At 39.6% G+C, this 24,730-nt stretch overlaps 1 protein-coding gene across 1 annotated transcript in view; it reads left to right on the forward strand.

Moving 5' to 3' along the window:
* Nucleotides 1–1,068: 1,068 nt before the first annotated feature.
* Nucleotides 1,069–24,730, forward strand: part of LOC114637166 (tolloid-like protein 1) — a gene marked incomplete at its 3' end in the record, with an annotated part of 136,590 nt that continues 112,928 nt past the window's right edge. Inside the window, exon 1 of the mRNA XM_028785354.1 lies at nucleotides 1,069–1,852. Coding sequence (XP_028641187.1) covers nucleotides 1,684–1,852 — 169 coding nt within the window. The remainder of the gene's footprint in view (nucleotides 1,853–24,730) is intronic.

Consider the following 24,730-nt stretch of genomic DNA (forward strand, 5'->3'; position numbering starts at 1 on the left):
GGAACAGGGGCGGGTTCCTTAAATAAAGACACAAAGGCAACAGAAGACAGTCCCTGCTAAAGTGACAGAAAAGGAACGGAAAACTCAGCTTGTCAGGCCCCCGGAAGCTAGGGGGTGGGGGAAGTCGTCTCACCTATTTTGGAAACTACTTACAGATGTGGGGAAACCTCGGAATTGCTCACACCAGGGGATTTTGCAGAGATTTCCTCTGATTTTTTTTTCCCTTCCTCAATTTCCCACAACCTGTGTTTGCCTTGAGTCTGCTGGGCTCAGGAGTGGTTTACCTCTCTGATCCAGCTGCCTGCTCTTATGCGCTGTCCTAGGGAGGAAATCAAACAAGTGAAGCCGAAGGGTACTAGGAGGCGCTGGGCATGGGCGCCAGAACTGTCAGAAAATTTGCGAGGCGAGTATTCCAACTTCCCTTCCTGCGCCCACGTGAGCGCTAGCTCCAGCCCATCAGCGAAGGCTTAGCGTTTTCTGCTGGTGCGATCTGGAACTCCATTTTTTTTTAAAATTAATTTCTCTAGTTCTTAGTAAAACTTTGTTGGTTAGGAGACTGACTTTGCACAGAAGTCTGTTTTCTTACCCAAACAGAGAAGGGTCAGCTACTTTTCCTTCCACTCTTGAGGTAGGAAGGTTAAACAGCAGCAAGGGAAAGAAATACATACTGCTTATTTATCTGGGGGTGGGGTGGAGTGGGGAGGGCAGGAGAGAGAGATTTGCAGCGAAGTTGTCACGATCCTTCGCGCCACCCCCGGTCTGGCGCTCTGCTCTGACACGTACCTCATCTATTAATTGCTGTTCGTGGACGCAAATGCGGAATGCATTGGTTTTTTTTTTTTTTTTTAATCTTTGTGAAATAGAAATGGAAATGTCAGCGCGCTCGCGTCTGTTTGTTTGTATAAGGCTATCAAACGAAGTCAGAGAGGAGGCTGTGGCCCGGATCCTGACCCTGATTGTATGAATAAGTAAGCAGGATGCGAGTGATTGGGTTAGATGCTGCGAAGATTTTTTTTTTTTTTTCAAGTTAGGAAGAGGGTAAAAAAGACAGCCTGGAGGGGGGAAAGAGGCACTCCAAATCCTCACACCCCTTTGCTCTCCGGGCAGTCGGGAGCTTCCCTAGCTTCTGTAGGCTTTTAAGGTCTGGCGGCGTAGAAATGCCTGCCCCCCACCCCCTTCCTCGGTCTCCCCTTTCAGTTCAGATGTGCTGATGTGCAGACCGGATTCATCTTCCCGGAGCGGCGGCGGTGGCGGCAGGCGGCTGCAGCTCGCGCTCGGCCGCGGGGTCCTGACAGCGGCGGGGGCGCGGCGCGGGAGCCGGAGCTCGGGTGGCAGCTGAGCCCGCCGTGCGCCTCTCGCCGCGGCCGGTCGCGATCGCGGGAAGTTCGGCCGCTGGAAGGACGATCTGGACCGTGCCGGGTTGGCTGCGGCTGTCCTGGGCCGAGCTCCTCACCTGCCTTCCGCCCACCCGCGGGCCCCTGGCCAAGTTCCCCAGCATCCGGGGGAGCCAGGAAGCATTTGCCCTCGCTAGCGTCCCGAAGACACCCGCATGTCTCCGGACACCTGAACACTCAGGTCTTTCTGAGGAGCCTCCCAGTGGGGAGAAGAACACAGTCCCTAGAGCCCCGCATATCCACGCGGCACTCCGGGTCTGGTCCCCTCCTTTTCCTCTAGGGGAGGAGGATGGGTTTGCAAGCGCTCTCCCCGAGGATGCTCCTGTGGTTGGTGGTCTCGGGTATTGTTTTCTCACGGGAACTGTGGGTCTGCGCTGGCCTCGATTATGATTACACTTTTGATGGGAACGAAGAGGACAAAACGGAGCCTATAGATTACAAGGACCCGTGCAAAGCTGGTAAGTGCCTGTCTAAGTTGGGACTGTGGCGCGCTGCTGGGGACCAAGGTGCTGGAAATCTCCTCCAAGAGGCAATGCGAGCTCACCTGTTTCCTTCTCCCCTGCTCAGCCCCTCCGTCTTCGCCCCTCCTCTCTCCCCCTCCTTTTCCTTCACCCTCTCCATCCTGCACGGCCCAAGTTCCCTGGAGTTCTGTGCTAGTAGGATCGGATGCCAAGGTCCCCCTCGCTTAAGGCAAATGTCCCGTCCTGGAGTTTCTGATTCCTCCCCCCATCCCCTGTGAAATTAAACAAGTCATAAACACAGCTGGCTCCTGTGGGTTTTAAATGCCAGCACACAGCGGGTTCAATGCATCAGGAAGGGACAAGACCTCCGCTGTTCCAGGACGAGGTTTCCCAGCGTCTGTTCATGACTGAGTGGGCAGGGTTTTCCAAAAGGTGGGTGGAGATGGCATCGCTACCTCTGGACACTCTCACTCCTTGTTTTACCAAGAGTTTAAGTGTGAGTTCCAGGCCAGAAGGGTGTTGTGACAACCTTTAAAGAACTCAGTTGTAGATAAGATTCCAGTTCTTTTTCTCCCTTCTTAAATCTAAAAATATTTATACCAAGTTGCTACCCCATTCAAATTTGTGTCTTCTCGAAAATACTCTTAGGAGCCGCAGTGGCACTGACACTCTCTGAAGCCCAGGGATCACCCCTCGGGGCCAGGAACACCGGAGTGTTGTTCTTTGCTCCCAGGAGCCCGGCGCCACCACGCGTCGCTCCTCTGCACCACTCAATAGCTTCTGCCCGCCTGTGCTGGAAGCCCCAAGCGAGGTTCTCTCGGGAACCTCTCGAGGGTTCTCGGGAACCCTGTGAGCTCAGTGCCGCAGGGGGCCCAACACTGGCTGAAGCACCAGGGAGGGTCTTGGGGATTCCCTGTCCTAAGTTCTGTTGGACTGTGGCCGAGGCCATCTCAGTTCAGCGTGGCGTGGACTCATAACTAACTTTGGGAAGGTAACTGCAACAGGCCCCAGTAATAATGTCCTTGGGAAAGTGAAGGCAGGCACTATCTGTTCTGTACCAAGTCAAGAGGTGTGGCTTCCAGACTAGGGTGCAGAGAAAGGATGGACCAGGCAGCTAATTAACCTAAGTGTGTCCAGATTCTAGGACTGCAGGAAATTCTGGCTATAGTTGTGACTAGATGCCAAGCAACACCTCAAATGTAACTTTTGGTAGGTGGAGTATTTGGAGTAAGACTCCAACAAGGGATGTGTGAATTTCCGGTTTGTCTTAAGATATGGGCAAGGTCTCAGATTTATAATATTGTAAAAGGAACTGTCTATTTTGATATTCTTTTGTGTGAAAGATTCAATCAGCTACCAAGGTGAGGTGTCCTTACTGTGAGTTCAAGCACATGCAAACCATGGGTGTTTATTTTTCTTTGTAAATAACCACGGAAAGAAAACAACAACAAAAAAAGACAACTTGAGTAATAATGACTTTATATTTCTCCTTCAGTATAATATTATTTTTGGATAAAAATAGAAAATAATAATTACTACTGCTTTCCTTACCTGTCTTTGATTAAGAGTATGTCTGTGAGCACGTGTCTACTTGCATTTGTTGAGGAAGGAAGAATAGCCCCTGTAGAAGGCTAAGGTGTATGAAGAGGCAGGGATCTCTTTCCTAGTGTTCTCCTCAACCTTTAACATTCTGAGATCAAAGGCTTTAATTTATCACTCTGGCTACGGAGAAATAAAATCTTACTGTCTCTTTTATTAGTACTGTATAAGACGAATGAAAGTTAAAATAGCAGAACAAAACGTGAGCACACTGAAATCCCAAGCAAGAATCAAAAGAAGGCTGCTGAAATAACACACACACACACACACACACACACACACACACACGTGCGCACGGCGGGGGGGGGGGGGGGGAGAGAGAGAGAGAGAGAGAGAGAGAGAGAGAGAGAGAGAGAGAGAGAACATTTGGTAAATACAGCCATACAAAAACAAGAGAGGTGACTGTGGTTTCTAGGTACACCTCACATTTGGTTCGTCTTTTTTGTGTAGCAGATTCCAGGGCCTGGTCCAGGATTGAGAAGTAAGTCCTTACTGAAGTTCACTAAGCTTCCTGATAGCCCCTGCTTGTTTGTACACAGTGGCTTGATGGTACACAGACAAACAACTTTAATGATTTTGAAACTTAGCTGAGTCCATTGTCCTAGCTAGGATCATGGCATTCAGGTGTGCTGGAGCTTGTTAATCTTCCCACTAAACAGACAGGAAAACAGAGACCAAGTGACATTAAATGCCTTTATGATGTCATCCCAGAACTCCATTCTTGCTGTATTTTAAACTTACCTTTCTGACACACTTTCCTTTATTTGAAACTCAAAGAAACAAAGAAACAACATACACAAATGGAAGAAACGAATGCAGGTTTTCCTGTAATCCTGATAGCTTTGGAAGGAAGTATTTTTATAACTGAAGTTAATTTCATTTACTTTAAATCTATATCCTGGAAGTCAGAGATCATAGCCTGTTACATGTTTATTATACAGTCATATTGCCAGATATTGCATATCCACTCTTAGGAATTCAGTACATACTGAACACAAGGCTGTTCAGGGTCTCATCTATAAAATGCTATTCCAAATGAGATAACAACAGCCACCAAAACCCGTGCTACCCAAGGAAAATTATTCTCAGCAGCAACCTGTTAAAAATTGTTCCATTCTTAATCCATTTATGAAGTTGAGTGCAGTTATTTATCTGTAAGAGTTCTGATGTTAAGACTGGAAAACTATAGCAGAGAAAGGAAGTTGAGTTGATTGGCACATTTCTAGTACAAATGAAAATATGTGGTTTAGTATACCATGACTTCAAGTGTGTTCACAGATGAAATCTGCTAGGATGGAATTCATTCTGTGAGTGAAGTTGCACAGAGATGGAGATAGGGTAACACTAAGGGATGCCTGGCTGACCTCGTGACTGCTCTATACTGGGAGGTCACCTGCTCAGCTGAGTGTACAGTCAGGTGGTTCTCACTCTCTGGAGTGTAAGAGGTCACCAGAGAAATGGGGAGCCCTAGACATAGGGAGCTTGTCTGAAAGCAAGGGATGATCTGTCTCCTTTCAGGGTGCTATTCTAGTAAGTGTTAACCTGTAGTCTGACATCTGTGAAGTATCAGTTTACAAACTTATGCGCAGGGGGATGGGATTTGTGTCAGAAACAATGTTGAAAAGCAGAGACCCATGAAACAATTGGACTAAAACCTCTTCCTCCCTCTGTCCTTCTCTCTCCTCTCTCCACATCCCTGCCTTTCTCTTTATCCTTCTGTCCCATCTCTTTCTTTTCCTTTTCTTTGTATTCAAGAAGGTATTAAGGATGTTCCAGCAAGTGAAAATAAAGAAGTTAACTAAATAGGGGTTTAAATGGTGCATAGATACTTGGAAGACCGACTAATGAAATCTAATGTTTGCCAGCCAGTTTGTTATCCCCTCTGTATTCACATGGGAGCTGCCTGTGAAGCAGTTCTCAACCTTGAAATTCATGAGTAGATGGTTCTTTTTCTGTTTCTAAAAGGTCAGTAAAGGTGAGAAGTTGAACTTGCCCTTTGAGACACATCTGTGGGCACAGTCATGAAAAAGTAAGTTTCTGGCATCCCAGGGAACTCGTGTTGCTTTTCCTTCTGACCAGGGCCCTAGTTTCCATGTCCCTGAGGTCTTGGGAAAATTTCCTAAGTTTCCAATTTCTCATTTCTAGGTTAGTTGTTTTTGTTGTTCTTGGTGGTGTATTTTCTGGCTGGACTGGCATCCTCTTAGGTACAGCATTTCAGAGCTTGGTGCTCAATTCCACGTCTACTTTATTCCATAACAATTTGAAATATCCAAACGTTTACCTTGAAGTCAGCACCTCTCTGGGATGCCAAGCTCTAGTTTGGAAACTCACTTTCAGGGTCTGCTGTTTTAACCAGTCTCTTCTGTCTTAGTTTTCCTGTCTCATATCATGAAAGTGCATTATTTTGCCTGTGGTGCCAGCCAACTTAGACAGGGCCAAAATAAGGGTTGCCTAATGGCTGGATAAGGCATTATGTTCTGTATACTAGAATTCTAGCCTTCATTTGCTATGAGTACTTATTTCGCCCTTGTCTGGAAGGCCAGTGGGTGTTTTGGTTCATAAATAGAAGTTAACAGCAATTGGAAAAGATAAATTACTTTTTCTTGAATTTCTTAGATCAAGTCGTTTTTCTCTAAAGTCTATTTCTTTCTTTCCATCTTCTCTTCTCTCCTCTCCTCTCCTCTCCTCTCCTCTCCTCTCCTCTCCTCTCCTCTCCTCTCCTCTCCTCTCCTCTCCTCTCCTCTCCTCTCCTCTTCTCTTCTCTTCTCTTCCTCCTCTCCCCTCCCCCTCCCCTCCTCTACCCTCTCTCTCCTCCCCTCCTCTACCCTCTCTCCTCCCCCTCCCCTCCCTCCTTCCCTTCCTCTCCTCTTTTCCTCTTCTTTCGTCTTCTCTTTGGGTCCTTAGGCTAAATGGGACCTTGTCTCTAATGTGTGTTTTGGGAGCTTCTGTAAAAAGTCATTTGGCTGTAAATGCATGAGACTATCTTTGGGTTCTCTTTGTTCTGTTGGGCTGTTTGTCTGTTTTAATGCCAGTACCATGCAGGAAGAACCCTAGAATAACCAACACAATCTTCAACAAAGAGAAGAGAGGTGAAAGATTCAGAGTATGTCATTTGAAACTATACCACAAATAAATAGTTCTTCCCCAAATGTGTATCTTACACGTGTATGACAATCTAATGTAAACATAATTTCTTCTGTCGAAGCTCAGTCTTCCTCCCTTATTGTGTAGGTATGAACCCTACATTTAGTGTCTCAGCAAACACAACTCATGTAAACATGAAATTCACAACTTACAGTATAGGAAATCTCCTGTAGGCCCATTGGACCCCGTGATGCTGAGATGGAGATTCGTATCCAGCCCTGGTGATTAACCATTGGTTACTTTAGGATATTGTCTATGGTTTTAATAGTGCTTTAGCCCCTCTGTGAAAATGTTTTAATTTGGATCTTCTGTAAGCATTTGTAAGAAATGCTAGAACACACAGTTAGATAGTCATGAAAATGAGGCATGGCACATTCTGCTGGAACCAGCTGGTGCCCAGGGATGTGGTGACAGTTCTAGGAAGGGCTCTATTGCTAGCCACTCCACACTCTAGGAATGCCTTCTGCATGAGCTCAGAACAAGGATTGACCAGTGATCAAGGGACCAGAGAGACCCCAGGGGCTATAAGATTTCACTTTCTGGGAGATTTTTGAAATCATTTGCATTTTTTCTTTATTCCAAGATTGAGAATGAATTGTGGAATTATCAAACTTCGAGGAGTGGAGAATCTTCTCCCCATCTTTAGACATGGCACAACTATTTAGCAATAAAGCTTAAGTGGTTTGTTTCCTTTAGTTTTCTATTGAATAATAACACTTTGAGAGGAAAATATTTAAAAAATTCTTTCTAGCTTCAAAGCTATGAACTGAATTTGACAGAATGATGTGATTTCTTAGAATGCCAGAGGGGCCTCTTGTTTATTTATTTAGTTCTTGCCATTTTAAGTACTAAGACTGGATATTGACTATTGGATTTTGGGGCACCTAGACCTAATGTGTTACTCATTTCACTGGCTTTTTACAAAGTGTGTACTTATCCTCTCAGGGTGCTCTAAAGTGCTCAGCCATATATTTGTATTAAGAAGCATTGTAAATTAAGTGATAATTGAAATCCAAAAAGCAAAACTAGGAAGTGTGCATTCTATTCAACCTTTTCCCATGCAATTTACATTTATAGTTTCAGCTAAATATTTGCTGTCAATCACACATTCAATAATTCCTTGGCTGCTAGTAATGAGATCACAAGTAGCTACAAACAAAAATCTAATGGTGTATGTGCAAAACATTAAGACTTGGAGTTTTAAAAAATATTCTAACAATGTTTAACACTATAGTATTTCATCAATGAAATGAGTCACCACAGAGCCTGAGATAAAATATATATATTTACTGTTACGGTTTGATATCTGCTGTGTTACTAAGGTTCCTGTTGATGCCCTTTGATTGGTGTGATGGGGAAGGCAGGGGTGGAGGACAGCAGGGTGTAACGGCTTGCTCATTCCTTGCATTTCTCATCCATGTTGAGCTGTCAGCATGTGGATTGTGCACCACAGAGTCACCTCCAGGGGCTACTGGCCTGCTGGCTCCTATCAGAGTCCTTTGAACTCTTTCTCTGGCTTTGACTGAATGTGAAGTGTTTACTGGGATAATTGCTGGTTGTTGTGCCATGCTGGGAGTGTCTATGGCATCAGATCAGTTGATTGACTACTATGGATCCAGGGAACTCTGGTCTTTTTCCGTGATCTGTTTTGAGATGGCAGATGCTTAGTGGTTGACTGTGTGTTTGTGTGTGTATATGTGTATGTGTGTTCTAGTAAGTATTGTGTTTTAAGATGGGTATATGTAGTCATATATACTTACATAAATATAATGTATATGTTTATATACACTTATTTAGTAAGTAACAAACTTTGTACAATGGTTGTCCCATAAATGATATTACCTAATAAGGTCACCTAAAGTCTCTTTGTAATGCCATACAACAGACTCATTGCTTAAGGACACATTTATTGAGCTGCATCCTCTTTCTGGGTGGCATATGGCTTTACTGCATAGATAGTAGACCGTTTAAGATGCCCCAAGGGAGAAAAGGAAATAAATAGAAAATATCCAAGAGGGTAGAAGTTAAGTGACTCTGTAGCAATCATCCTCATGATTCGTATCATAATAACACAGTTCACACTAAAGATGTGGTGGCACACACACACACACACACACACACACACACACAGTCCCCTAAGACATAAGAATGATCTCTGTGAGTTCAAGGCCATTTTGGTCTACATTTTTGGATTCTATGTCACCTAAGACAACATAGTTAGACTTAGTCTTAAAAGAAGAATCTAGAGTTTCCTGTCTTTGGAAGGAGTCCCTGTTATCACATCGGTCACACAAACATCGTAGTCTCTCATAGATATGTGAGGAAATTAAGACCTGGGAAAGGCTCACTAGTGTCACAGGAGTAGGAAGTGATGAGAAATGATCGCAGGTTTCCATGTATTAGATATCTTCTCTCCCTTTCATGTGACCCCATTCCCTGGTAGTCTAGTAAATACAATGCAAACATGGTAAGACTTTCATTTGAGGAGGTGATGAGTCTAACACAGGAATCTATCTGTTGTGATTTGCTCTTGCAAGGTTCCATCTTTTCAACAGTGCTTGTGAATTTTAAAGGCCTTCCTCTCTAGTGTCAAAATAAGACCAGCACGTTTACTTGTGTGAAGTAAAATGAAGGTTCTAATTCTTTTGAGAGAGTATTCTCTATGTGTGAGGAGCTAGAAATGGAATACTTCCATCATGTATGAAATGACTAAGAGTGCATATGACTAGCTTTTGTAGAATTGAATATTTGAATGGTTGGGGGCCTTAGGAGAGACACTGCTGGAATTTTCTTGTCTGGATTTAAATTCTAAAGGTAACTTAGTGGTGGAACATTTGCCTGTCACAAAGTCCTGGGTTTAATCTTCAGCACTATGCACGTACACACATGTAAGCTTTAACATTTTTTATAATAAACTGTGGCAGCAGGTTTACTATGTCATGGAGGCAGATTCAATGGTTTTGGGCAGAGATTAGTCACTGGCATCCAGCTGCTCACACAGGTGCCGATAGTTTGCATTTTTTACAGTTGAGATTATCATAGAAAGTTCAATAAATGGATGATTATAAATCCACAGTGGGTTTCTTCCGTTGAAAATTCTTTGTTAAGCTCTATACCCCATTTTTTAATAGGGTAATTTGGTTGTCTGGAGTCTAATTTCTTGAGTTCTTTGTATATATTGGATATTAGCCCTCTATCAGATGAAGGATTGGTAAAGATCTTTTCCCAATTTGTTGGTTGTCGTTTTGTCCTATTGACAGTGTCCTTTGCCTTACAGAAACTTTGCAATTTTATGAAGTCCCATTTGTCAATTCTCGATCTTAGAGCATATGCCATTGGAGTTCTGTTCAGGAACTTTTCCCCTGTGCCCAAGTATTCGAGGCTTTTCCCCACCTTCTCTTCTATTAGTTTCAGTGTATCTGGTTTTATGTGGAGGTCCTTTATCCACATAGACTTGAGCTTTGTACAAGGAGATAAGAATGGATCAATTTTCATTCTTCTACATGTTGTCTTCCAGTTGAACCAGCACCATTTGTTGAAAATGCTGTCCTTTTTCCACTGGACAGTTTTAGCTCCTTTGTCAAAGATCAAGTGACCATAGGAGTGTGGGTTCATTTCTGGGTCTTCAATTCTATTCCATTGATCTTCCTGCCTGTCTCTGTACCAATACCAGGTAGTTTTTATCACTATTGCTCTGTAGTACAGCTTGAGGTCAGGGATGGTAATTCCTCCAGAAGTTCTTTTATTGTTGAGAATAGTTTTCGCTATCCTGGGTTTTTTGTTATTCCATATGAATTTGAGAATTTCCTTTTCTAACTCTGTGAAGAATTGAGTTGGGATTTTAATGGGGATTGCATTGAATCTGTAGATTGCTTTTGGCAAGATGGCCATTTTTATTATATTAATCCTGCCAATCCATGAGCATGGGAGATCTTTCCATCTTCTGAGATCTTCTTCAATTTCTTTCTTCAGAGACTTGAAGTTCTTGTCATACAGGTCTTTCACTTGCTTGGTTAGATTCACACCAAGGTATTTAGAATTTTCAACGGAAGAAACTCGAATGGCCGAGAAGCATCTAAAGAAATGTTCAGCATCCTTAGTCATCAGGGAAATACAAATCAAAACAACCCTGAGATTCCATCTCACACCAGTCAGAATGGCTAAGATTAAAAACTCAGGTGATAGTAGATGCTGGCGAGGGTGTGGAGAAAGAGGAACACTCCTCCATTGTTGGTGGGACTGCAAGATGGTGCAACCACTTTGGAAATCAGTCTGGCGGTTCCTCAGAAAATTGGACATAGCATTACCCGAGGATCCAGCTATACCACTCCTAGGCATATACCCAGAAGATGCTCGAACATATAACAAGGACATATGCTCAACTATGTTCATAGCAGCCTTATTTATAATAGCCAGGAGCTGGAAAGAACCCAGATGTCCTTCAACTGAGGAATGGACTCAAAAAATGTGGTATATTTACACAATGGAGTATTACTCAGCTATTAAAAACAATGAATTCGAGAGGTTCCTAGGTAAATGGATGGAACTAGAAATTATCATCCTGAGTGAGGTAAGCCAATCACAAAAGAAGACACATGGTATTCACTCACTGATTATTGGATATTAGCCTAGAACCTTGAAATGCCCAAGATGCAACTCACAGGCCACATGAAGCCCATAAAGAAGGAAGACCAAGTGAGGGTGATTCGGTCCTTCTTAGAAGGAGCAACAAAATACTCAAGGGAGCAAATATGGAGACAAAGTGAGGGACAGAAACTGAAGGAGGGGCCGTCTCAAGACCACCCCACCTGAGTATCTATCCCATGTGCAATCACCAAAGGTAGATGCTGATGTGGAAGACAGGAAGTGCATGCTGATAAGAGCCTGATATGGATATCTCCTCAGAGGCCTTCAAGAGTCAGACATATTCAGAGGCAGATGCTCACAACTAGCCATTGAACTGATCATGGGGTTCTCAATGGAGGAGTTAGAGTGAAGACTGAAGGAGCTGAAAGGGTTTGTGGCACCATGAGGAGAGCAACAATACCAACCAACCACAGCTCCCAGGGTCTAAACCACCAGCCTGGGAGCACTTAGGGGGGGATCCAGGGCTTCAGCTGAATATGTAAAAGTGGAGGGCCCTGCTGGGCATAGGTGGAAGAAGAGAACCTTGACCTCATGAAGGCTGGATGCCCCAGGGGGTGGGAATTTTGAGGGTGGGGAGGTGGGAGTGGGGGGGGTGTAGATAGAGGTTACATCCACAGAGAAGAAGGAGGAGGGGCGAGGGGATTGGAGGTTCCGAGGGGGTGGTGGGGGATGGGGTAAGGGGACAACATAGGAAATGTAAATAAATCATCCAATAAAAAAAAAAAAAAAAATCCACAGTGGTTATGAAGAAGAACATTCTTTTAAATGCTGGCCATTCATGGAAATGATTCATACTATATTTTATATATGCAGGTGGTGTGGGAGTTTCTTTAAAGAAACAAATAAGCCATGTAATGATGTATATATTTTTAAATCACCCTTTTCAATCATAATATCTAAAAGATCTAAGATCATAGGTTTTAAAAACTTTAAGGGATAGTAAGGTTAAGTCCTGATGTGTTGATGATAATTTTTTCAAAGAAAATATATTACCTTTACCAAATTGTCATGGTTTTTAGAAAGGAGAATTTCTGTTTATATTTGTTCTAGTAAGTGGTTTAGCCCAAAATCTGGTAAAACTAGTCTTTTCACTGTTGAATTCCCTTTGAAACCTAAAAATTCACTGGAATTGGTCCTTTATAGATAATTTTATCCATCCATAAAAAGAAATAGTATATATCTGGTCCCAAGTGAAATGTGGCCAACAGGCATATTCAGCAGAATATGAAGAGTGGGGATAATGGACTATATTGGGAGATTGGGGTGCTTTAAATGTTTGTTTGCAGTGGCATATGTGAGCAGTTGGCTAGTTGAAGTAGCTCCCCATATTTAACACAGTGGAAAATACTGTTTATGAAGAGCATTTTCAGGGGATTCTAGGTTTGAAATATCCACAGTGGGACCAAATCTTTAGCAGATATTATGAAATTCAGACTAGAATAACACAAACTTCAGATACAAAACTCTAACTTCAGAAACACTCTATTGTGTATGTTTTTTTATGGAACAGATAGCTAAGTATTTAAAGATAACTTTCCCTACGTTTCATTGTAATGGACAAGAACTGAACCCAGGACCCTGGGCAACCATATTGTCTGCCTCTCTCCCCCTCCTTTTTTTCTTTTATTTAATCTTTTTGTTATATGCAACTATTTTGTATGAATTTGATTTAGTTTCAAAATTATTTTTCAAACTTTCAAAGAAGTAGGACAATTATTAATAACTTGGAGGCTGGTGAGATCTATCACACGTAAGGGCACCTGCTTCTATGGCAGATATATTAGTTGGGGTTTCTATTGCTGTAAAGAGACAGCATGACCACAGCAACTCTTATAAAGGAATGCATTTAATTGTGGCTGGCTTACAGTTTTAGAGGATTAGTCCCATTGTCACTGTGGCAGGAAGCATGATGACATGCAGGCAGACATGATGTTGGAAAGTAGTAACTGAGAGTTCTACACCTGGATCTTCAGGCAGCAAATAGCAAAAAACTCAAGGCTTGGAATTGGTTCTTTGAAACCTCCAAGTCCACCCGCAGTGACACTTCCTCTAACAAGACCACACCTCCTAGTTATTTCAAATAGTGTCACTCCCTGGAGACCAAACACTCAAACCTATGTGCCTGTAGGGGCCATTGTCATCTAAACCACCACACTCATGACTTGAATGTAATCCCAGAACCCATATAGTGGAAGGATAATACTGTCTACTGAAAGTTGTTCTCTGCCCTATACAGGAATGAACACACACACTAAATAATGCAAGAAACAGATGGGATTCAGAATAAGATACAAATGGACTCCGATACTTAGCCTTCTATATAATAACTATGACTTTGGTAATTTGGTTAGTAACTCAGTTATGCTTAATTTTCTGATATACAAAATGGAGATAATATGATTCTCATAATGTTATTATTATGAGTACTATATGAATATAAAGTGTATGTTACTTTGCCTGGGACTTACTGCTGCATTACTTTTGTGCAAAACATTACAAGTACATAGAGCATAGAGAACTTAAAGTCACAAGTACTTATTTTTTTAGAAAGATGATCTTTATAAAAACATTAGTGAGATAAAGGTGGTTTTTTCCTGCCATGTGTGAAGATATATTCATTCTCCAATATTCTAATACTTTTCTTCTTGAGAAATTAAAGCCCTTCCCCACAAAGATGTTTTTGTTCAGCAAGATATGATAGGATACCAGTGTGCCAGCATATGTGAACTCTATATACTCAAGATATATTAACAATGTTCAATTAACATTGACTAGTGTGTGAGTAGAATCTTGGCTACATAGTCTCCTAGTAGCTTCTGGTTTGGATTTTATTTACCATCTGGATTGACTTGAGTTTAAACATTTACAATCCCATGTTTACAAAGAGCTAAGTTTGAGCATATGAGTCTAAGCTGCAAATGTTCATTAATTCATTCAATATTTCTTGAGTATTTACCATGAATGAAGCATGACTCTCAGACACAGAAACATGAAGTGAAATAGAATCAATCCCGAGGTTCTCACTTTATGCTGTGTGTGTCTATGTCAGTGTGTATCTTTGTGCATGTAACTTGTGGAGGGCAGGATTCAACATTATCAAATGTCTTCCTCAATCACTTCTCCAGCTCTCTTCTTTGCCTTTGTTTTTCAGATATAGTCTCTCACTGAATCTAGATTTCAGTAACTGGCTAGGCTGGCTGGCTATCAAGATCTAAGCATCCTCCTGCCTCCACCTCCCTGGAACTGCATTAGGATTCTAGGAACATGCCCAGAGCTTTGTATTTTTTTTTTTTTAACATGGGTGCTAGGGACTGAACTTGGTTCTTCATGCTTTTGTGGCAAGCCCTTTACTGACTGAGCCATCCCCCTAATCTCCCCACTTTTCTGTTTTGCAAATAGATACTAGTTCATATACATGGTTATATACTAAAAGCATAATTGCACTCTAAAAGTTAGCTTTAGCATATAATGGTGACATAATTGTATGCTAAACTTATTTCAATTTAGTTTTTGAAAATGCATACCAGTATAAACTATGACAAACAGAATTTATGATCTCATACATCTTGTGGGGATTTTTTTTCTCAAGACACATAAAGAAGTATACTCTTGTGGGAGTACTTCCTGTGAGTACCCCATGGGCTTTGATACTTGGCAGCGGACTGGTATGATATGTAACTAATAGTTGCTTATGGAATGATTTGGGGGTAGGAAAATTGCTGTATTATCAATCTTGATTTCAATTACTTTTTCTTAAACAGTTAGATTTTGTGATTTCAGCTCATCACACTCCCCTGTAGTTTTGAATAGATGAAGCACATTCCTGTTTTCCATACTTTGTGCCTATTCTTATGTAGATTTAAAAGCACGTGGTTCACATTTTCTTTGTTTACAGAGAAAAGCAGAAACATGATTAAATAAATTAAATGAAAGGCTGTTCTTTTGATTCGTACTGTTGTTCTCCTGTAACTTTGCAGAGTAGATGTAATTGTCACTTCCTTTAAAAAAACTCATCTGGACTATGATTTAGTAACTGGAAAAGAAACTGGCCTGCTTGTTTAAGAATATATAAGTGAGGATTGGCTGTGTTATTGTACCCCTGTGTCATGCTGGGAACACCTCTTGGTTTTGCTGGTCTTGGTCTTCAAGGTTTAGAAATATCTAAGACCATCTGAACTCTAACAATGTCTGAATTCTGCTGTCCTTGACATTGTGTGCAGCTTCTTTGAAATGGAAGCAGAGTCACAGGAAAGATGGGCCCTGCCAACTGAATGGAAAAGAAGGTGTGTCACTTCTGAGTCACTGGTCCAATGTTTCAGCCAACCGTGGTAGTCACCAGACTGAAGTGGTCATAAGCTCTGCAGGTTTCCTCTTTATTACACAGTAGTCTTGTAAGACAGACATGGTGGTGCACACCTTCAAACCCAGCATTCAGGAGTCAGAGACAGATAGATTTCTGTGAGTTTGAGGTCATTTTGGACTACAAAGATAGATCCCGTCCAGCCAGAGTTACATGATAAGACAACATCTCAAAATATAGTAGGCTTGAAAGTAATTTGTGCCTAATTTTCCATCCTCTTTTTCTATGTAAGTCCATCAGTAAAAAATTTACCTGCCCAGAGAGGAGCAAGGAATGTTGGGCACACCCACGTGCTTATCTAAGAGTGTTCAGTGCTATGTTACCATCAGACTGGAAGGTCACTCTGATGGATTTGTTTCATGGGAAAGGTGGTTTGAATATCAAGTGAGTACAGTGTGACCAGAAGAAGGTAGAAATCAAGTGTTCTCAATTTAAGGTCAGTTTTCACAACAGAGTGCATAAGAGGAAAGCAAAGAAACTCAGAAAGTTGTCCTACCTTAAAGCATTTTATTAACTATGGGAAATATTAAGATGTAGATTATTGTTTTTGGTTTTCAGTCAGAGCATAATGTAACCCAGGCTGTCCTTGAATTTACTATGTGGCTAAGTTGGGCCTTGATCTTCCCAGTTGCTAAGATTATAGGTGTGGGGGATGGAGATATGGCTCAGGAGTTAAGAGCACTCACTGCTCTTCCAGAGATCATGAGTTCAATTCCCAGCAACTACATGCTGGTTCATCACCATGTGTAATTTGATCTGATGCCCTCTTTTGGTTTGTCAGCAACAGTGTACTCATATACATAAAATAAATAAATTGTAAAATGTAATTTGGAAAAAAATAAATTGCTAAAATTTATACTTTTTAATTAATCACTTGTATATATATATGTATACACACATATATATTTCTCTTTAACTTAACATAAGCATATATTTTTAATTATGTTTATGAAATTGACCTTCATAATTTATGAAGGTCATTTTATCTGAATTGCTTAGTAAAGAGTTATTTTCTGTTATGTTACTTATTTTATTTAAAACATGCTTTAGAATGAAGAGAAAACTTCTTAAACTGTTGTCAAAAGAAGTTTTATTCTTAGGGATTTTATATCATTTAATAATGAAGTTCAATAGAAATTAGCAACAGGAAGCATAGGTGGTGTAATTTAATATAAGAAGCACTAGGTATTGTGTAGGAAACATGCATATAAATCATGATGTTAAATCACGATGCTAAAGTCTAATAATTTGCTCTCTTTACAATGCCTTTGAACTGAAGTCCTTTCAGTTGTAACATGGGGAAAGAAATATCTTACTCATAAAACAGGTAAGGATTAAGTACACAAGGTTTGTGTAAGCTTATAAGCCGTAGGATACAAATGAACATAAACAAAATATTGTACCTGATCTGTTTCAGGAATATGTGTGGTGAGTTTGAACAGTTCTGTGGCCTTCCTGCAAAGATTTCATTACACACCTGGGGAACGGGGCACTAAACTCTTCAACTGTAAATATCAAAGTGTAATAAGCAAAATATTGTGTTAGTACTAAAGATGGAATTCTCCACATCTGGTATAAAGAAGGCTTCTCATGAAGGATGACATTTGAGCTGAATCTTGACGTGCAATTTTTTTTTTCTTGGTAGAAAGGTGGAGTAATAACTTAAGAGCCAAATAACTAAGATAAAAGCTGGAACTGTGAAAGTTCATGACTTTTATGAAAGTACAGGAAAGTGGGAATTAGTTCAGTGTGAAAGGAGCAGAGGGTGAGTAAAGGTTTGCACTTTGGCAAGAAATGATCCTGAATGATACAGTGTCAAGGACCTTTAACACCCAGACTTTGAACTTGATCCTGTTTGTAGTAAGAAGGGGGATTACTGCAGATTCAGAGCAGACTGTTGGCTTGATTACAGTCATTTCAAGATGTGTGAGAATGTAAGTGGCCTGGGTTAGTAGGTGGAAGACAAATGGGAACAGCGTGACTGTGGGCTCAGTGAAAGACCAGGGATGCACTAATGCATGCTTGCATCTGAGTCACAGAAGAGAAAGATTAGCTTTAAAAGGAAAGAGGCATTGTAGAGGATCAGAATGCAATGAATGGTCAGCAAAGTCAAAGGGAAGAGTTTTGGCATTGAACTTGTCTCAGTCAGAAAAGTTATGGCAAGCATGTAGACCCAAGTTCTATTGCCAGCTTATGTGTAAGGCAGTGTGGTGGTATACCCTTGCAATCTCAATGCTGTGTAAGCAGAGACAGGCAGACACCTGAGAGTACATGGACAACCAGTCTATCATAATCTGCATTCCATACATACATGCACACGTACTCAAACTCATGTACATGTGTGTATACACATAGACATACCCATACAGATTAAATAAACAAACAAACAAACAAATAAATAAAGGAAAGAACGGAGAGAGAGTGGAAGGAAGCTTGTAAATATAAGCAAAATAAGAAACAGAATATAATAACCGATTTTGTGTTTTTAAATAATAAACTTGGTTTAAAATCCCTTTGACACACACACACACATATATGTATGTATGTATGTATGTGTATATATATATACATATATACATATATTTATATATATATCCATCTATAGGTTCACATACATGCTTTTGTATCTTTACACATATGTTAGTAAACACATGAGCATGCATATCATCCATCTACCTATTCTGAGAAAGTAGTTTAACTATAACATTTTGTCAGTTTTAATAGATTTACTAACATTTTTTATTTTATATTATACCTTTTATCTCTTTTAAACTACTTATTGAAGCTACGTAGAATATAACTGATCGTATTTAAGATTTATTTCATTGTTATGTATATTTACATGTGTTTGTGTGTGGATTTGTGTCTATGTGAGTATAGACACATTCAAAGTTTAGAAAAATGTGTGGGATCCCCTGGAGCTAGAGTTACAAGTGGTTTTGAGCTGCCAAGTGTGGATGCTGGCAGCTAAACTTGGCTATTCTGAAAGAGCAGCGAGTACTTTCAACTAGCGAGCCATCTCCACAGCCTGAACTGTGTATTTTTCTTTGATGTTTTTTCTTTTTTCAAATCTCCAGCAATTTCTTATAAACTAAATAAACATTTTTTAAAAATTAATTTTAAGGTATTTTACTATTATTGTTTGTTTGTCTTGTATTTTGAGACAGAACCCCTTTAGCCCAGGCTGGCCCTGTACTCTTCACATATTTGAGGAAGATCTTGAATTCTTGATTATACTGTTTCTACTTCTCAGGTAGTTGGGTCAGAGGTGTATCTCACTATGCCCGACTCCTTTCATATATAATCCGGTTATTGTGAATATGCATAGAGGGTTGTTTCTTCCCTTACATTCCCTAAATCTTTTAGTGTGCTAACTTTTCTTACTGTGCTCACAGTCATCTTGTTCTAAATTTTAAAGAGGAGCTTTCAGTTATGTATCAGATACCTCATATGTTTTTTATTGTATAGATACTATTTCTCAGATTAAAGAATACTATAGGTTTTAAATTTTCATTTTTAAAGCTTGATGTAATTTGACTTATTAATGTATAATCACAAAAATGTGTTCATCAATATGAAACCATTCTATACTCCTGGAATGAACCATGTTTGAGTATCCTCTTCCTCCTCCTCCTCCTCCTCCTCCTCCTCCTCCTCCTCCTCCTCCTCCTCCTTCTTCTTCTTCTCTCTCTCTCTCTCTCTCTCTCTCTCTCTCTCTCTCACACACACACACACACACACACACACACACACACACACACATCTGTCTTCAGTTTTGCAGCATTCAGTTTACTGATACTTGGAGGATTTTATTTTCATATCTACCACTTGTACTGAATTTGGAAGCTTTTTGTTGCTTCTGGATCTGAGCACACTAATAGCTAGAAGCACTTTAAAATAAATCCACTCTCCAAGCTACTAAAGCATCAGCATTCCAGCACAGGCACCTAGTTTGGGAACAGCTTTTTGCTTGGGATCTCAAGAGACATTTACTTCTACTTCTGCTTAATTTCAAGCTTTCCAGAAAACATCACACTGTGTGCAGGTATCAGGGGATGGAATAAATTTAATTTTCATTCTTTGTTATGCATTATATGTTTTGCTTCCTAATTTTTGAGTGTGTATTCTCTTAATCTGTCCAGCTTTAGTGTGCCTTGCTCTCTGATCTTTGTTTTTTAAGTCCCAGAGCACAAAGGAACTCAATAATTATGCAAATCAAATTGTACCAAGGTCTTTACTTTAAAACTGTCATTATCTGTTTTTTTTTTTCGGATTTTCTTATCAGTCATATTATAACACATGGTTATATTACATGTGGATATATATTAAATGCATTCAATATCTCGCCTTTTTTTTTATAAAGCTCATGGAATGATCATTTTGAGAGTTTATAAGCTAGTATGTCTCACATTGTTAGTTGTTTGGGACAGTCGACATGTGTGGGCACATATGTGTATATATGCATGTGGAGGCTGGAGGTTGATGTCTGAGATTGTCCATTATTGCTTTTTTAACTTCTTCTTTGAGGCAGGATCCCTCAGTCTAACTCAGAGCATGTTGATGTACATATTCTAGAAAGCCAGCTTGTTCCACAGATCCCCTGTCTTTACCTTCTAAGGCTGTCATTTCAGGGGGACTCTCATATCTGATGGATACTTACATGGATTCTCGAGGTCTGGACTCATGTACTCTGTCTTGAGAAGCAAATGTTTTAACTGCTGAGTCATCTCATCCTCGACCAGTTGGATTCTTCATACTATTATTTTAACTTTTTTTTTTTTCACAGAATCTCGTTCTGTGATGCAGGCTTACTTTTGGAACTTGTAGTATTTTGTCTTAGCCTCGAAGTTCTGGGATCATGTGTGCCTTCATGTCTGCTGATAACATTATTTCAACATCAACTAAATTGTATATTTAGTCACTTTTTAAAAACATTGTCTTCTTCTTACATGGCCTCAAAGAGAATTTTATTCTTTTAATTTGTGGAAATGTAGCTGTGAATGTTATGTTAGGGTATTATAACCCTCAACTCCTCATAGAATAATGCTATTCTGGAGTCTTAAAATAATTCCAATTATCATATTCAGCCTATTTGAAGCAGATTATGCAAATGAGTGAGTGGAGTTAGAAGTAGTGACTTGTGTAGGTGAATAAGGGTCAATTAGAAAGGTCACTCACTGACCCACACTGTGCTGTTCACACATTAATTACAGTTCCCTGTGAATTATGCCATTGTGTCATGCCATTCCTTTAGTTAAGATGGCTCTCTCTCTTTTCTTTTGAGACACAAATGTTCTTTTCTGGGTGAACATGAGCCCTGAACATGAAAGATCAGATCTGTTCATCAGTATCCATAGGAATCAGGATGTTGGCAAAAGGAGACCCTGAAGGAAACTAGCCTGCTTTGCTCAGTATGCTCCAATAATGTTCTTGTCTTCAGATTCTTACATTGGCTCCATTGTTGCCTGTGTGTAACACAGGGCCAATCGTTGCTGCCATTGATATGGAGTTGATTATAGACCAGGAAATTTTCTTGTCTAGAAATTATCAAATGTAGGAAATCTGAAGGAAACACTAACAACCAATACCAGCAGTAGAACTTGAGTGAAATGACTGTGGAATGAGGGGCTAGGTGGTGAGGGTTCAGTGAGGGAGGCAGGAGGGAGTTGGCCACAACTGAGTATGTAAGAAGACATATAGAAACATACAATTCCATAAGCTAAACTTAAAGAAATTAGAAAAAAAAAAAAGCCTACTGAAGTATCCAAATGGTCCAATGGCTTTCCAGAACAAAGCTTGTGAATATTTACTGGAATGTATATTTGTTCATGTGATGTTCAATCAGTATTGAAGCACTGTTTGAAAAGGCAAAACCCCAGAAAAACTCATAATGTTCATCGTGAGATAAATGACTGACTGAATTATGGTACTTTTTTTTAAGGAGAAATCATAAGAAAGATATTATAAAAATTAGTTATTTTATATTGGATTACCAGTTGCTGTGCTCTTCCTTGGGGAAGACTGTTTCTTCCACTCTCAGTGTTCCTTGACTATCTGTAGTTCTTAGTGTAGGTTTGAAATCTTATGGGCTTTCTCCTATCCATTTTGACATGAAAACATATGTACAAGTAGCGCTATACAGACTGAGAAGTATATATATATATATATATATATATATATATATATATATGTAATGCATGTACATATATTCGTGTGATAACAGTTAATGTAAAAAGAAGCTATGAATTTGAATGAAAGGAAAAAGAGTATATAACAAGATAAGGTTTGGGGGAGGAAAGGAATGGAGAAATGATATAATTATATTACAATTTCAAAAACATTGAAAGAAGAATTGGAAAGAAATTAGTTAAGTGTATTTGTTTTGATATGTAGGAATATTGACAATACATTACATAAAAAGCAAAAGTTTTCTAAAATATGTGTTTTATAATAAGATATTTATTTTTTATGTTGTTCACTTTATTTTTTATGTTGTTCAGTATATTAGTGAGTCCAAAGTAGGGTTTTAAAAAGGGGGAGACACAAATGGTAATGTTAATGATAAGTTGACAGTTGAACATTTGAATTTAAAATTTGTAGGAGAATCTGGGCTTGAGATCTGAACCTAGAATGTTACTCATGGTGGTAATGTTAGACTTCTTCAGTGTGGAGAAGGCTGTTAGTAAAGAAGACCAGTGATCCAGGATCTTTGTTCTGGGATGTGGCAATGTTTTATGTATTGAAGATGAGAAGGAAACAATATGGAACCTGTTATTATTGAAATTGTTTTAAAATAGGCTGAAATGAAGCTAGTCAGAATGGAAAAAGCTGTAGTTACGATAATACATAGACAACATTTTCCCCCGACCATTCCCCGAGCCTCATGCTATAATAAATACTGATATGTATAAGTAAAGTCCATTTTTCTTACTGATAAATACTTTAGTTGTTGTGTGAAAGAATGTTTATTTAGTTTTTATGATAACAAGATGAAATAAAAAATGGGAATCACTTTCTTCTTCCTCCTCCTTCTTAATCTTATTTCTCCTCCTCTTCCTTATGAAGAAACTGATACAAAAGAAAATCGAAAGGTTTATTGTTATTTTATTATAACAGCACATATTTTATCCCAATAAGACATGCTGTGGTCCATGCTGGCAAAGGCTATCAATAAATTTCTAGAGTGATGTGTTTTATAACTGGAAACAACCTGCAATGAGAATAAAGTCGCAAAGTAACAGACACTAGGATCAACAGAAGAGTGTGTAGCACACATGCTGGTGTTCTCTGTAATAATAGAAACAGCTGTAGGTTGCAGCATTAGCTGAAAGGAAACATGGGTGATAGACCTGTTTGCTTAGGTTTTTGAAAGCTTGAACCCAGTTTCTCAAGGCTGGCATAGTAGAGCACATGCCTTTCACAAGGAAAGGATTTGCATGCTCATTAAAAAGTCTGAGAGTGCATAGACTCTGGACTTGCTTACAGGTTAGATTGAGAGTAGGAGAAAGAACACACCTCCTTTTAGCACAACTGAGTTGTTTACAGTTAGGAAGTAGTACTTCCTTTAATGTCATAGCAAAATTGAAAATGGGAAATAATCGAAGTGAAAATTCATTTAAGAACTCTCTAAACTGCAATAGAAAGATACAGTCCATATCTATATGGTCTCTAAATCTTAGTTGCTCCTTATATAAAGTTTGACAGGTTGACCAATCTCTAAAACAAAATAATGTCGACATCCTGTGATGCTAAGTGGAGCCACATGGTCCAGGAGGTAGGACCTTTTTGTACCTAAAAATGTAAAAGCAAATGTTTGTAGTAATAGATTTAAGAATATCAGGTGACTCTAATTCAGTGATATACCCTGATGTTTATTATAATGCAGCTCAGAATTAAACTTTTAAATAATGTATTATTCAAATAATCACATTGGTCACTTGAAATAGTTCTTGTTATTACTCATTGTCCAATTTTAACTATGCAAAAAATTGATTATTTATTAAGATTAAGTAACATTCCCATGGACTATAAAGCTGCTATTTGATGAAACAGAAAATACCTAAAGATTTAGTTCAAAGCCTGTATCAAGGTGTCAGATTCACCATGGAGATGGAATTACAGCTAACCGTGAGATGCACAACATAAGAACTTGGAATCAAGCAACCACCATCTGCATAACCAGAATAAACACTTTTAAAAGTTACTACTATTTCATCATATATAACATGCCAATCAAACTTTGTCTTCCCTCCTCTTCTCTGTCCTTCCAGATCTACTTCGCCTCTGTTTCCCTTCAGAAAAGGACAGACCACATCTCAGAGATGTCAACCAAGCATGACAAATCATGTTGTAGTAAGACGAGGCAGCTCCCCTCATATTAAGGCTGGAGTAGGCAACACAATAGGAGGAAAAGGATCCCCAAAAGCAGGCAAAAGTGTAAGAGACAGCCCCACTTCCACTGTTATGTGTTCCACAAAGACACCAAGCTATACAACCATAATTTACATTCACTCTTAACCATTAAACCATCTCTCTGGCCATCCCATCCCCATCTTGATTGCTGAATAGATCACTCTTTTGTCTTTTGATGATGTATTCTTTCAGTGACATGTCACAATTGGTGATTCACTTTAGGATGCTCAGAAAGAGAAACTTTTGTCAAGTTTCTTCATTTTAAATCTTGTCTTTCTTATCGAGGTAATGATTCAACTTAGTGTCCCACCTCTGCCTCACATGAAATAACCCACCCACGTATTATTCCATGTAAATGTATTACTTCAATTTTAATCTCCTGATGATTAAATGTACAGTAATACACAGACCTGTTTAACAGTATTTCTTTTTGCTACAGAGACATTTAAGTCAAGGAAGTCCTTAAACACAGCATTTTCTCCATAGGCTGAAAACAAAGCAATAGTTTTTCTGATAGAGGTACCTTTTTCCTGGTTTAGCAACTTTCCTTAGAGTGTTCCTCATCCTAATGTATCATCTTGCTTAGATTGCTGGACTTGACACTCTGACTTCAGTTTCTCCTTTAATTATTCTGGGAGTCTTGCTAGTGTTGGCCCAGTCCTTTCTTGCTTTATGCATCTTATTCGAAAACTTGATTAGCTTCATTTCTTTCT

Source organism: Grammomys surdaster, unplaced genomic scaffold (assembly GCF_004785775.1).
Source record: "Grammomys surdaster isolate TR1022 unplaced genomic scaffold, NIH_TR_1.0 125187, whole genome shotgun sequence".
In the NCBI taxonomy this organism is placed as follows: domain Eukaryota; kingdom Metazoa; phylum Chordata; class Mammalia; order Rodentia; family Muridae; genus Grammomys; species Grammomys surdaster.